We start from the raw sequence: 14,881 nt of genomic DNA on the forward strand, positions 1-14,881 counted from the left end.
CCCCCCCCGCTCCAGCTGGGCACAGCGCCACCCACCAACCTAGCGGTATCCCAAAGGCATCAAGCAATGTGAGCGCCTTTGCCCCCCCTGCCCTCCGGCTCCTGCGGCTTTGCACCTTCGGGATATCGCTAGGTTGGTGAATGGCGCTCTGGCTGGCTGGAGGGGGGGTTGTCCAGGGGGCTTATTATTGGGGGAGGGCATATATTTTTGCCTACAGGAAAAATATGGCATGGCCTTATTATCAAGACATGTCACAATTTCGGGGAAACACGGTAGTTATACTTTGCTTTTTTCTTGTCATAAAAGTAGAATTATGTCAGTTCTATTTTCTCTACCTCCACAACAACCAGTAGTACCAATTCAGCCATTATTATCTTCATTGCCTTGCTCTCTTTGGTAGCAAAACCTATCAAATCTCTTCTGGCAATAAGTCTAACAGATTTATTATAGACTATATTTTTGTAGATTGTAGTTTACTTCAGAATACGCAACTGTTATGTACCTTGTGAAGTTTAGAGGTGACCAAACTTGATAAATAATGTTAATCTCCAGAGTTTGGAAGCCGGTTATGCTCGGAGCGTGGCGACAATGGCGGCGGCACCGCGGCCACGTGGCCTGGCCCTGCAGTGACAACTGGGCCAGGGCATTGTGAGTCTGGGAGGCATGCGAGCTGGGGCGGAACAGGCGCTCATGCAACCTCCCTTTCCAGCCGGGCAGAGCGCCACGCAGCTTAGCGCCTTTGGGATATTACTGGGTCGGTGAGTGGCGTTCTGCCTGGCTAGAAAGGGGGGTTGCCGGGCGGTTGCTCATGAGCGTGGTCACCTCATGGCTGCTGTGTTGCGCTGCTGCAACAGCGTAACACAGCCATTTGCCCCTGAGGCTGTGCCCGGCTGTTCGGGCACCCGCTCGCAACATTTGGGAGGTAAAAAAAAATAAGACCCTGTCTTATTTTCGGGGAAACATGGTAGACAGGAGAAGTGTCATCTATATATTGCTCCAGTTCTGTGAGAGTCAAACATGGAGAAGCAATAACTTGCAAAACCAATTCAATTGAACTCCTTTTCAGGCACTCAGCAAGCAATAATAACTGCTGTTTAGTAGCTCAGTATTCTGGCTACATGAATACTGTGTTTTCCTGAAAATAAGACAGGGTCTTATTTTCTTTTTACCCACAAAATATGGCTTGGGCCTTATTATGAGGAGAGGGTTTATTGTTTTGGGGTTGCCGGGCAGCTGCTCTCTTGTGAGCTGGCTCCTAAAGAGCCGGGCACAGCCTCATGGGCGAATGGCTGCCATGAATAGCAGCCATGAAGCAACCACGCTCACGAGCAGCCACACAGCCGGGCACAGCGCCATGCCACCGTCGCCACATGGCTTTTTCTGCGGCTTTCAAACCGAGTCTTCCAGCAGTGGCCGCTCTGGGAGTACGCTCTATGGTTGTGGGCCAGCTGCTGGCAGAGTGTACAATCATAGGGTGGGAGCCAGGTGGTAGTGAACAGGCACTCACACGGCTTGGCAATACCTCTAGGTCAGTGAATGGCGCTGTGCCCGGCTGGAAAGGGGGTTTGCCAGGTGGGCTGCTCGTGAGCGTGGTTGCTTGATGGCTGCTGTGTTGCACTGCTGCGACAGCGCAACATAGTCTTTCGCACATGAGGATGTGCCCGGCTCATTGGGAGCCCGCTCGCAAGAGAGCAGCCACCCGGCAACCCCCCTCTTCAGCTGGGCACAGCGCTGCTCACCAACCTAGCCATATCCCAAAGGCACCAAGCAACACGATCATCTTTGCCTCCCCGCCGGTTCCCGCGGCTTGGCAGCTTCGGGATACCACTAGGTTGGTGAGCGGCGCTCTGCCTGGCCGGAGGTGGGGGGGTTGTCCAGGGGACTTATTTGCGGGGGAGAGCTTATATTTTTGCCCGCCAGAAAAATGTGGCATGGCCTTATTATCAGGACATGTCATATTTTCTGGGAAACACAGTACTGTCCGTGCTATATGTAGAAATTCAGATTTTATCCCTAGAAACTCCATCATAGAAATCTTACAAACCCTGCTGTTAGCAGAAACAGTAATCAGCTGGTGGACTACAAAGGCAGTTTCTGACATTTATTCCTTTAATGTAATAACTTACCAAACTTATGAAGCACTCATCTAGTGCCAGACTAAGGCAATAAACAGAGCTATTGATAGGTACTTGAGTCTCCCAGAAAAATTAGACTAGTTTATTTTATTTTATTTTAGCAACTGCTTAGATGCGTGCTTATCAGTACCAAAATACCATCAGATAAAGCATGTGACCGCATTTGGTCTTTACATTTCAATTTTATACATTGGAAACAGAAGCTGAGAGTAACATTTACTGCACCACACACTAAAGTCACAATCAATTTTAAACACAAGTTTTAGTTCAGCACTCCTAAGAGTGTTTGGCAATATTACCTAAAAATAGAAGAAAGTGAGGATATTTCAGAACCTTTCATCTGATCATAATAATTACCTGAGGATTCTGCCGAGCTAACTCCTCAATCTTGTGCCACACCTCTTCTCTTTCCTTCAATCTGAACCGGCCTCTGAAGATGGAATGAAATTTATTTTTTGTATTAAAACTTCTAGTTTATCATTTCTCTAGAGGTCAGATCATGTTACACCATTCTAAATACAAAGCCTGAAAAGCATTAAGACTATCTCATGCTACACAGATTCAAATTTAAGTACCTTTCCCTCCCCCACTTTATAAATAGCTTAGAAAAATGTAAAATCCTTCCCACGTATGTCATAAAGTAATACCTTTTCTACTTTCATCCCAGGTTCTAGGGTGACCATAATCATTCCCATCCTCCCCCCAAAAAAGCAGTTCACTCATTTCACCCAATCCTATTAACTCAATTCTTCAGTAGGTAACAGACATTAACCCGCATCTCTCCTCATCTTTGGGTTACCCTCTTGGTGGAACTTCTTATCCCAGATTTCAAAAGACATCATAGATCAAATGTCCATTTAGGCAGGGGTGTCAAACTGGCGGTCCATGGGCTGGATGCGTCACGTGCAGGCCACCCCACCCCAGCTCCGTGAATGGGAAAAATACTGCGAAATGTCAGGTGACAGCAATGTGACGCAGCGAGTTTGATTTAATGTGTTATGGAACTGAGCAGGACAAAGACTATGAAGCTACTAAATCCAGACATTTAAATGTTTACTTAGAAGTAAAAATAATTTACACTGCAATAAATATTAAAAACTTTTAAACTGTTTTTAAAGTGCTGACTGAAGATCAATTTATATTTCTTATTCTCAAGAAACATTTACAGATTTGCAGTTTATGCTTCTTAGTATGGGTATTACTCAGAATAAGGGAGGCACAGAATTGCTTGCTTTCTACCTCTTGGTGACATTATAATACTGCAGTGGCGGGATTCAAATAATTTAACAACCGGTTCTCTGCCCTAATGATTTTTTCCAACAACCAGTTCACCAAATTGCTCAGAAGGTTAAAACTGGTTCTCCCGAAGTGGTGCGAACTGGCTGGATCCCACCACTGTAATACTGGCATGCATTTCCAGTATGCAAAGTGAAAACCCCATTCTTTCCCTATTCCTCTTATTTGGGTTGAGGAACTCTGCCAAAACATGCACAATATAAAGCACCAATGAAAACTGGCACATTTTATGCGCGTAAGATTTTCATGTGAGCAAAGCCACCATGGGGTATAACCTAGGTGACTCAGAAAGCAGGTAATATTTAAATAGACTTCATACAATTTCCAGCCTGTTCTTATATGGAGATCATCAAGATAATACTACAATATGATTTATACTGAAAAATTAGATTTCTAAAATGTAGAAGTTCAAACTAATATTTGAGATTACCTATTCCCATCTCATCTCTGGGGAATGTATTTACTACCATGCCATTTCCAACAAATGGCCATCAAATTTTTGTTCAGTACTTCCAATGTACTCTACTGCCTCGCAAGGTATCAATTTCACTGCTGAAGAGCTATTACCCTGAAGGAATTTTCCTGATGCTTAAGTGACATCAGGAAATGTTATGACACCCAGAATCACTTTTTAGAAGAGATGGGCAGAATAGAAATGTAATAAAATAAATCTGCTTCATCACAAGTGAAGACCACTGTTGTAGCCATCTGTCTGAAACGGTATAGGGTTTCCTGCCTGGGCAGGGGGTTGGACTAGAAGACCTCCAAGGTCCCTTCCAACTCTACTATTGTATTGTATTGTATTGTATTGTATTGATTTCTAGGCTATATTAAACAACCCCTCCCTGGTAGTTCTTCAAATATTGGAAGACAGCTTGTTTTCTCACAATGTTTCCCCTCTGTAGCTCCTTATTATCATCTTGGCTGTTTTGCTCTTGCCTCATTTAAATGTATCGATGTCCTTCCCTAAAATATGGCATTCCCAACTAAATGAAATAGTCCAAATGTGGCTTTTGACTAACAAAAAACAATTAGTTTTGAATCCCGATATTGTTTTCCATAAAGTATCTGCTGTCCCCTTAGCATTGTGTTATCCACATATTTGATCCAAGTCATTTATAAATACACCGAATCATATAAAGCCTAGAAAAAAAATCCCTTCAAGTTTGCCACTCAACATTTTCTTCCAGTGTGTGGAGACCCAGAGGACCTCTCACTGAGTATGATTATTCAACCATTTTTGTACCCACGCAATAATACCATGGTCTTGTCTATATTTGGCTATTTTCCTACACTGGTATTCATGAAAGACCCTGAAGCCAAGATACACTGCGTCTGCTTCATTCTTATGGTCTACTCGTTACACTATTTAAAAAAGGAGAACAGATTGGTTTGGCATTGTTCTTAGTAGATCCATAGTGGCTACAGCAAAACAATACAGTGTTTGTCAAGTACTTACAAACTTTTCTAGAATTTGCTAGGTAACAATGACAAGCTAATTGGACTCATGTCCTTTTTACTCTTCTCCAGTTCACTGGCACTATACTCATTTTATATGATGTCTCAAACATCATAAAAAGGACTTCCAAGATAACACCCACAAGCTCTTTAAGAGTCTCATGTGGAATTAATTGGGCTCTGGAAACAAATTCATTCATATTAGTCAGGTGCTCCCTAACTATCTCTACTTACCTTGGGTTGCCACTCCCTTCTTGTGTCAAAATGTTCTGCTTAGGTCCATTTGAATACAGTTCCCCTTTGAGAAAAAGACCAAAGCAAAGGAGGAATTGAGGAGCTCTGCCCTCTCCCCATAGTTTGTTACCATCCTGCCATCTTATCCAAGCAGCGAGCCCACCCTTTCCTTTTTCTACTAATATAGCCAAAATAGTTACATTGTTACTTGCAACTTGCAAATCTAAGTTCCTTTTGAGGTTTAGCTTTTCTATAGACCTCAGCTACTTGCTAGTGTGCTTTCTTGGTCCTCTGAAAGTCTTGCAAGGTAGTCCAGACAGGAAGCACACCCAGAGGAAGTAATTCTACTTTATTGTAAGGTTACAGAAAGAGACTCTTGCAAGTTAAATACATTTCTTCCCTGTTGCCTTGACAGCCCAAGAAACTAGAAGGGGACCCTTCCGAAACATTTATCATGCCCACATTCTTTCTGCGAGTTGAACTGCCTCTTATCCAACTGTCCCTCTGCTGTGGCTTTTCCAAGGCCATTCTCACATACCTTCATCCTTATATCTATATTTTATTTTCTAAACCTGTTCCTCTTAACTTTTGGTTCAATCAAAAGCTCCCTATACATCATGTTTTGTCTCAAGTGTAATAGTGTACAGTTATATTTTAATATTTTCTTTTTGAGACACCCCAAACATTCCTTTTGCCTGCCTAATAATTGTCCAAGATTAATGAAACTGGCCAATGTTCCCTTTTTCCTTTTCATGGCATTTTCTAATTAAGATGATTCATTACTTCCTCCTGAGGGCTTGGGGTCCCACTGCTTTCAGCTCTTTAACCAGGTTTTCCTTTGGTTGGTTCTGAACTAAGAAGACTCACTGGAGAAGAGCCTAATGCTGGGAACAATTGAGGGCAAAAGAAGAAGGGGACAACAGAGAATAAGGTGGCTGGAAGGAGTCATTGAAGCAATTGGCGTGAGTTTAAATGGACTCCGGAGGATGGTAGAGGACAGGAAGGCCTGGAGGAATGTTGTCCATGGGGTCGCAATGGGTTGGATACAATTTCCTATGGTGACGTCATCATGCTTGGAGCTGAGGAACGGGAGTTTTCGTAACCTCTAACTCTAACTTCTTCGTTTGAGCTCATTTCTGAGCGCTATGGATCCTGAAGGGACCAGCAGATTAAGGGGGAAACTCTGAAGACGCTGGGGTGATAAGGCAAATCCCCCAGCGGGTAGGAGAAACCCACTAAATGGATGAGGATCTATCCTACCACTTGGTCAGGACCGGAGCGATGGCGACCGCATAAGAAGGAAGCAGAGAGAGAAAGCAGTTGAAATTGAGACATCTATTATTATTATTGACAACCCAAAGAAAAGGAGGACAACGCGAAATTGGCAGAGGGTGAGCTGAAAAGAAAGAGGCTCTGGGACAGAGACTGTTTTTGCAGTTCAGATTTTTGCTGACAAGTAGTGAGAACTGAGCCGCTGAGTTGGAATTGACAGTGTGAATAACTTGAACGAAAGTGGCCACAGTGAGAACGAAAACCCAGCATGGACAACAGGAGTGGGACATAGTAACTGCTGAGAAGACTTGGAAAGCACATAAAGGATTGTTTAACGGCTGGGTTGGTTGTTGACTTTTTTCTTCTTGCTTTTCCGTCTACTCTTTTCTTTTTCCAAAGAATAGCTGAACTTTGAGCTTTGAACAGTTTCAACCGTGAACAATAAACTCAGGTAACAAAGGGAGCAAGCGCTCTTTTTCTTTTTGGAGGGGACACCTTACAAATATACGGCATTTATTCTCCTCGGAACTTGGAACGGTACCGGAGACAGTTGAGAGAGAATTGTTTTGGAACGATTAGAGGGCTTCTTTACCCCCACCCCCCTTTATTTTGCCTTTGCCGCTGCACTTGTTGTACTAACTGATTGCCACTAACAGTGATACTGAGGAGAGGGTGACACCTAGTGGATTATAGATTTGAACTGTGAAGTCTGATGCAAGAAAACCAACGGTGACATAAGCTGGAGTATATATATATAGAGAGAGAGAAACTAATTACTAGAATTGAGTACCTGTATAACTGATACAATTGAGAGACATCTATTTGTATAAGGTAACAGTGTGATAACTCTATGATATATAATAATTAAGGATCAAAAACAGAATAGAATAATACGTAGGAATGTTTAGATATTGAAACGTGATATTAAGGCAGGTTAATTATTGTTAAAAAACAAAAGAATTTATGGATTTAAAGAGAGAAATTTTATTAGCAACATCATTGATAACACTACTGACAATCAAAGATAAGCTGATTAAGGAAACAGAAGAAGGGCATCGAAATTACATGAGAGATTTTATAAGCAAGGAGTTACTAAGAGGAGTCCATACAAATTTGATTAAGGAGATGATTAGAGGATTGACACTACAAATGGCAGAAGACATGAGACTGTTTTGCTACTGGAAAGATACAGGTTAATACCCTGTTTCCCCCAAAATAAGACCTCCCCAGATAATAAGCTCAATTGGGTTTTTGAGCACATGCGCTAAAATAATCCCTCACCCCAAAATAAGTCCTCCCCGAAAATATTGCAACACAGCAGTAGCCATGAGGTGACCATGCTCACCACCTCCTGCACCTCAAAAATAATAAGCCCTCCCTGAAAATAAGGCCAAGTGCTTATTTCGGGGGTCAAAAGAAAATAAGTCCCTGTCTTATTTTGGGGGAAACACGGTAGATGGAAGTGTATAATTTAAAACTAGTTAAACTTAATGAAATTTAGTGACAATAGATATAGTTAAATAAATAATTGATAATGATATATACAATGTGTAGTGTTATGATAAGTAATAATTGGATATGAATATTTAGGATTCTACTTCCGGTTTCTGTGGACGACGGACATGTTGTCTGCCGCTCGCCGTCCTGGTGGGCCTCCCCTGACTCACGGGGGGGGCACAGGAAGCCTTGTAGGGGCGTCCTGCTGAGGGGGCGGCTTGCTGGAGCCCCCTGGAGCGGCGGCGGCCGCAGGGGGGCTACCAGATTTGCCCTAGGCATCGGGAGGCTTTTGGGGGGTGCCATGTGCATCTTCGTCCTGAGGAGATCGGAAGAAAACGCTCCATGTGACGGCAACAGCAGAAATGCGGTGAGCTGGGGATTCCCCCGGGGTCTTTTTCCTACTACTTTGAACAACTGAGTAAACAAGAATTAGCAGCTCTCTTAAGACTCTTTGATCTTGGTAAAGTGTTGAGATTGGAGAGGGGTTTTTTTTCTCCCCCCCCCCTCGGAAAAGCGGCTTTAAAAGATCTCTCATTCTTTCGGAGGAGAGAGAGAAAACTGGGAAAAAACTCTTTGATATTCACTTCTTTCAAGCAATGGGCTAATGGCTTTCCTGAACAATTGTGAAAGAAAGAAAGTGAACTGACCTAATAAACTATGAATGGAAACTTTCTGAATGATTGTCCTCCGATCCCCTGAGAGAGCTGAGCCAAAATGGCGTTTTGCCCCCTGTTTTTGCTGCCGTTACAAATGAACTGTTATCTTTGAAAAATCTCCTGGGTCGGAATTATAAAACCCCGGTGAACCCTAGAGGAATCTCTTTATACAATCTTCCTTGGATTGGGGAAAATTGACTACAACTAGAGGGGAGCTGTATTGAAGACTAATATCCCACGCTGGATTTTGTGTGCCTGTAGACCCCGCCCGACAGCACGCTCCTGTAGACGCCATCTTTTCTGTCCAGACTTATAAACTTTCTCTGAACTTCACAATGCCTGCGAAAAAGGCTCCTATTCCTAAACCAGCATCGGCTCCATCTTCTTCTGTTTCAAGTCCTGTTCCACAGCAAACACAGCTATCTTCCTTTTTACAACCAAGGGCCCCCGAGGGGGAACAGCAATCTCAAGAAATGTTCCAACAAATGTTCCAGTCAATCTTAAAGGGACAGGACGAAATAAAAAAACAGCTGGCTGACTTAAGGGAAGAACTCAGAGAGAATAAACAACAGACCTTACAAAATAGCCAGAAAATAGAGGCTCTGGAGGAGGGGGCTGTGGGGGTGGGAGAAGAGATGAAGGCTTTACAAAAAAAAAATGTTGGAATTGAGAATTATATGGAAAAAATGGAATTTGAAAGAATGTCTCTTTTTCTTAGATTTCAAAACATACCTGAAATGGAGGGTGAAGACTTAAGGGAGATTATGATAACAATGCTAGCCGATTATATTAAAAGAGATAAGCAACAGCTAGGGTGGGATATGGATTTGATATACAGAATCAATTCAGCATATGCTAGAACATACAATGTTCCAAGGGAAGTTCATGTTAATTTTTTTAGAAAGACTACAAGAGATGAGATTCTAGGAGTGCAAAGGGGGGAACCTTTAAGATATAAGGACAAAGAAATAACCATTCTGAAACAGATACCAAAAAGAATAAGAGATAAGAGGAAGAAATTCTTTTTAACTAAAAAATTATATGAAAAAAATATCTGGTTTAGGTGGCTAATTCCGGATATGAATATTTAATGGTACCCATGAAAGGAAGATTGTAAATCCTTTTGGATTATATATAAAGGTTAATAAAAAGAAGTAAGTTAGATTCAGTTAAGTCTTGATTATTAGGGGGGGAAATGTTATGATACAGGATAAAGTCAAATAAAGGAGGAATAATATAACAACGTACATATATGTATGGGTACAACATAAGGAAACTGGATTTAAATGGTAAACAATGATTTGGAAAGGAGGATTAGAAAATTTTGTTACTAAATATTATGGATGTTTAGCTAGAATAGGATATAAGGATTCAGTGTTATTGGAGGATTTTAGAAATAGTAAATGAAATGCCAGTATGTGGTTATGTATTAAATCTTGGTATATTTTATGATGAAGGACGTTTAAACAATTATAGTCAAATGAAAATGGAGGTATGATGATGGTAACATGTATAAATGTCTGAGTTAAAATACTTGAGTTAATATGAATTATGCTTGATGACTGTGGAAGAGATGCACGAAAGCCTTTTGTAACCAACTGATACACTTTCTACAGTATGTAAAGAAGGAAGATTTTATGTGTTGTGTTTGTTTTGAAAATAAAAAATAAAAAAAATTATTAAAAAAAAAGAAACAAAAGGAATTCTATAGGAAATTACACAACAAAATAAATGAATGAAAATGAAAATGAAAATATTTGCTTAATTGGGGATTATAATGCAATAGCGGATTAAAAAATGGACTATGAAAAAAAAATGTTACCCAAATCCTTTTTTGAGATGGCAATGGAATATAAACTACATGATATTTGGAGAGAAAGGCACAAAACAAGAAAGCAATATACCTTTTATTTGAACCCCCACCAGTCCCTATCACGAATTGACATGACTTGGATTTCATCTGGTCTATGTAACCAATTAGACAAAATTGAAACAGAAGCAAATGAGTGGACAGATCATAATCCAATAAAATTAAGATGGAAAGGTCAAAGAAGAAGAAAAAGATGAATGATGAATTCAAATATTGTAAATGAAATAGAATACACTCAAATGCTGGAGAAAGAATTTAAACTATTTTTTAGAATAAATAAAAAAGAAGACACCTCAATTCAAAATCTCTGGGACACTATGAAAGCATACACAAGAGGCCTCACGACTGCCTACATGGCAAGAAAAACTAGAAAACAAAAAGAGCAACAAGAATGTATGCAAAAAGAACTTATAGAAGCCGAAGCTGAACTACAGAAAGACCCAAAGAATAAAATTAAAAAAGAAAAAAGGGAGATGATTAAACATAAGATCAACTTAATAACTCAAAAGGAATTAGCACAGAAAATTAAAGAGGCCAGACAAAATTACTTTGAACAAGCCAACAAACCTGGACGATGGCTGGCATACAGACTGAAGAATGAAAGAGAAAAAATGATGATATATCAATTAAAAGATGATGAGGGAAGAATTCAATACAAAGCGGAAGAAAAGAAGCATATTATTCATAAATACTTCACAAAACTATACACACAAAATAAAACATTATTTAAACACAGAAAAGATAACACCAATCTCAAAAGAACAAAGGGAAGCGATAAACAGGCCAATAACGTTAGCCAAAGTGGAATTAGCCCTGAAAAAACAGAAAAATAATAAAACCACAGGACCAGATGGAATACCGGTGGAGCTATACAAATATAATAAAATAATATTGAAAGATATAAGAGTGGAAATGTTTAACGAAGTTTTGGGAAAAGCCAAGATGCCTGAATCATGGATGGAAGCAATAATATCGCTAATCCCGAAAGAAGAAACCAATCTACAAGAAATCCAAAACTACAGACCAATTTCATTACTAAATTCCGATTATAAAATATTTGCAGCAATTATGGCAGGAAGAATTAAACAGGTTTTAAATGAACGAATACACCCAGACAAAAATGGATTTTTACCTCACAGACACATTAAAAATAATACAAGAGTCATCCTAGACATAATAGAATATTACAAGGTGCATCCAGAAAAACAAATGGTACTGGTTTTCCTTGATGCACAAAAAGCATTTGACAACGTAATTTGGAAATTTATAATAACACTATTAGACAGGATGAAATTCGGAGGAAAATTTACAAAAATGATAGAAAAACTTTAAAACAGTCAGACAGCCAAAGTTCTGATGAACAGAGAACTAACAGAGAAGATCGAAATAAAAAAGGGAGTCAGACAGGGATGCCCCCTCTCTCCTTTGCTGTTTATATTAACCCTGGAAATTTTATTAAATGAAATTAGTAAGGACCAGGGAATAAAAGGTTTGAGACTCAAAAATAAAGAATATAAGGCCCAAGCTTATGCCGATGACTTAGTATTTGTTCCAGAAGATCCAGTCTGAAATTAATTAAAAAATTAAAAGAATATGGCAAAATGGCAGGATTAAAAATCAATAAAGGCAAAACAAAAATGATAATCAAGAATATGACAAAAAAGCAAGAAGAGGAACTTGAATTAGCAACTAGAATGCAAATAACTAAGAAAGTGAAATACTTGGGGATCTGGGTGTCTGCAAAATGTTCCACAATTAAGGACGATAATTATAATAAACTAGTGACACAAATAAAGAAGGATTTAGAAAGCTGGAAAAATATTCAGCTATCACTAATGGGACATATAGCCACAGTCAAAATGAATATTTTACCAAGAATCTTATTCTTGTTGCAAGCTGCACCTATTAACCCGGGTAAAACTTTCTTTCAAGAATTAAACAAAATAACTGCTAGGTTCATTTGGCAAGGACGAAAACCGAGGATTAAACTAAAGTCAATGCAAGATAGCAAGGAGAGGGGAGATTTAGCATTACCAAATTGGGAATTATACACATTAGCAGTAACAATAACATGGGTGAAAGATTGGATAGAGCTAAAGAATAAAAGAATTTTGACCTCAGAAGGCCATGATTTGCAAGCAGGTTGGTATACATTCCTATGGGATGATAAAAATAAAACGTACAAATACTTTTAAAAACATTTAATTAGAAGAGCGTTATTGCAAAACTGGCTCAAAATCAAAAAAATCCACTATGTGAAAATCCCGAATTGGCTATCACCGACAGAAAGGACGATCCATCCAAATTTTATAGATATGAGTAAAATGCTAAGATATTGAGACATAATTGACAGACAGGGAAATTTAAAAACAATTGAAGAATTGGCAGAACAAAACATGAAAGTTGACTGGCTAACCTACTTGCAAATCAAAATTAAACACAATAATGATACTAAAACATGTTACATCAAAACAGAACCACACAAATTGGATAAAATAATTCATAGCTCGGATAGAAAGATGATAGGGAGAATATATACATTTATACTGAAGCATAAAATGGAAGAGGAAATCGTGAAAGAACAAATGATAAAATGGGCACAGAACTTTGGCTATAATATTGAATTGGATAAATGGGAAAATTTTGGGGAACAAACTTAAAAATGACACTATCAGTTGCATACAAGGAAAATCAGTACAAAATCAGTTTTACAGATGGCACCTGGCACCAACAAGGTTAGCTAAAATCTCAACAAATACCTCCCCAAAATGCTGGAAATGTGAATCAATAAATGGAACATATTACCACTTATGGTTGACCTGTGAGGAGGCTAAATTTTTTTGGAAAAGGATCAAAAAGTGGCTAGAGATAATAACAGATGTTAAAATAGAATGGAAACCTGAATTTTTTTATTAGGAATAATGACTGTGAAATGTAAAAAAGAAATTCAGTATTTAATATTACATATAATTACGGCGGCAAGGACTGCCTTTGCCCAGAAATGGAAAAACAAATTAATTCCAAGCGAAGATGAAATAATACGAAAGGTTATGGACTGTGCTGAAATGACAAATTAACAAAAGAAATCCAGGGAAAAGAAGAAACAGAATACTACCAGATATGGGATAAATGGTATAGGTGGATGGAGGAAAGAAACAAGGATCAATGAAGGAAGACAACAAAGACCAAAAATAGTAGTTAAGGAGAATTAACACATATATATGTATCCAAGTGGTTTAAACTTACTAGAGGTAATCAGCCAATATAGCAGGAGTAAGATAGGAGGGTTAAGAATGGTGAAATACAAATGAAATATAATAGAAGGGAAAACAATATAAGGTAAGCAATATCGATTGGCAATTGCTATTAGAAAGAACAGGAAGCTCCTGTTCATGTTGTATTGTGTAAATGTGGTGTACGTCTAAGTTTTGTGTGTGTATTTTACATGTTTGTAAATAAAATTTAAAACTAAAAAAAACAATTTCATGAATAACAACATCAAGGTTCTGAATTAGGAAATATTGGGATATCACAATTTTGGCTGTGTTGGTTTTTTAACTTATTTGAGCAGTTTCTTATTATTAGCTCTTCCCTGAAAGTTCAGTAATATGGCTCAAGAAAATATTATTCACATCATTCATCTGGTTTGGTGAACTACAGCATGCTCCAAAGGGTTAAATGCTTTTGAATCAGATTTATAAGACATTTTACAAACATGTTCTTCCCAGCTCTGATGAGGCATAGCCCATCTCATAGCAGAAATCTATCCTATGATCAAAGCCATTCCTGTTGAAACCAACCATTCCTGTTGAATCTATCTGCACATCCTGTGTCTAAAATTCTTGCCTTTCTTCCAGAGCCATTTCCTTTGCTAGGAACGAGTGAAGAAAACCCCATCTGTGGGTCCAGCTCTTCCATTCTCCTGCTTGTTCACAGGATCTGACTGTAATTTTCCCCACAAAAGAGATCTTGGAAGTCTTTCCACACCATGCCAAATATAAACCCCGAGGGGGGGGGGGGGTTACACATTTCTTGACAGGCAACTGGACTACTGCTTTAGTTCCTCTTAGCAAGGAGTCACTAGTCCTCCTCCTCCTCCTTCCCCCCCCCCCCACTATTTCTTTAAGGTAGAGACAGGAATCCTTCCCTTTGAAGAGCCTATAAAGTTATTTTCCTGTCTCTGAGACTTGTGGCAGCTGCTCTTTGTTCATGATCCTGAAACTGCAACAACAGAGAGACTGTGGAATCTACTCTGAAATTCCAAAAGAAAAAAGATATTTCTAAATAAAGTTGGTTTCCTTGAGTTACATTCGCCCATCTCTATCCTCTTACAAGCACTTACTTTGTTTAATCCAATAATTTTCCTCTTTCCTGATAAATGAATGGGTTCACCTCTAGACTGTTCACTTTTTCTTACACGAAAGCAACACGTCTGCACGCATGTGCAACAAATAAAGCACAGT

The 14,881-nt window shown here is 39.3% G+C and overlaps 1 protein-coding gene across 1 annotated transcript in view; it reads right to left on the bottom strand.

The window, feature by feature from the left end:
• Positions 1–14,881, bottom strand: part of PPP2R5D (protein phosphatase 2 regulatory subunit B'delta) — a 63,706-nt gene that overhangs the window by 6,180 nt on the left and 42,645 nt on the right. Inside the window, exon 14 of the mRNA XM_081943692.1 lies at positions 2,493–2,565. Coding sequence (XP_081799818.1) covers positions 2,493–2,565 — 73 coding nt within the window. The remainder of the gene's footprint in view (positions 1–2,492; positions 2,566–14,881) is intronic.

Source organism: Natrix helvetica (assembly GCF_964273705.1).
Source record: "Natrix helvetica genome assembly, chromosome: 2".
In the NCBI taxonomy this organism is placed as follows: Eukaryota; Metazoa; Chordata; class Lepidosauria; order Squamata; family Natricidae; genus Natrix; species Natrix helvetica.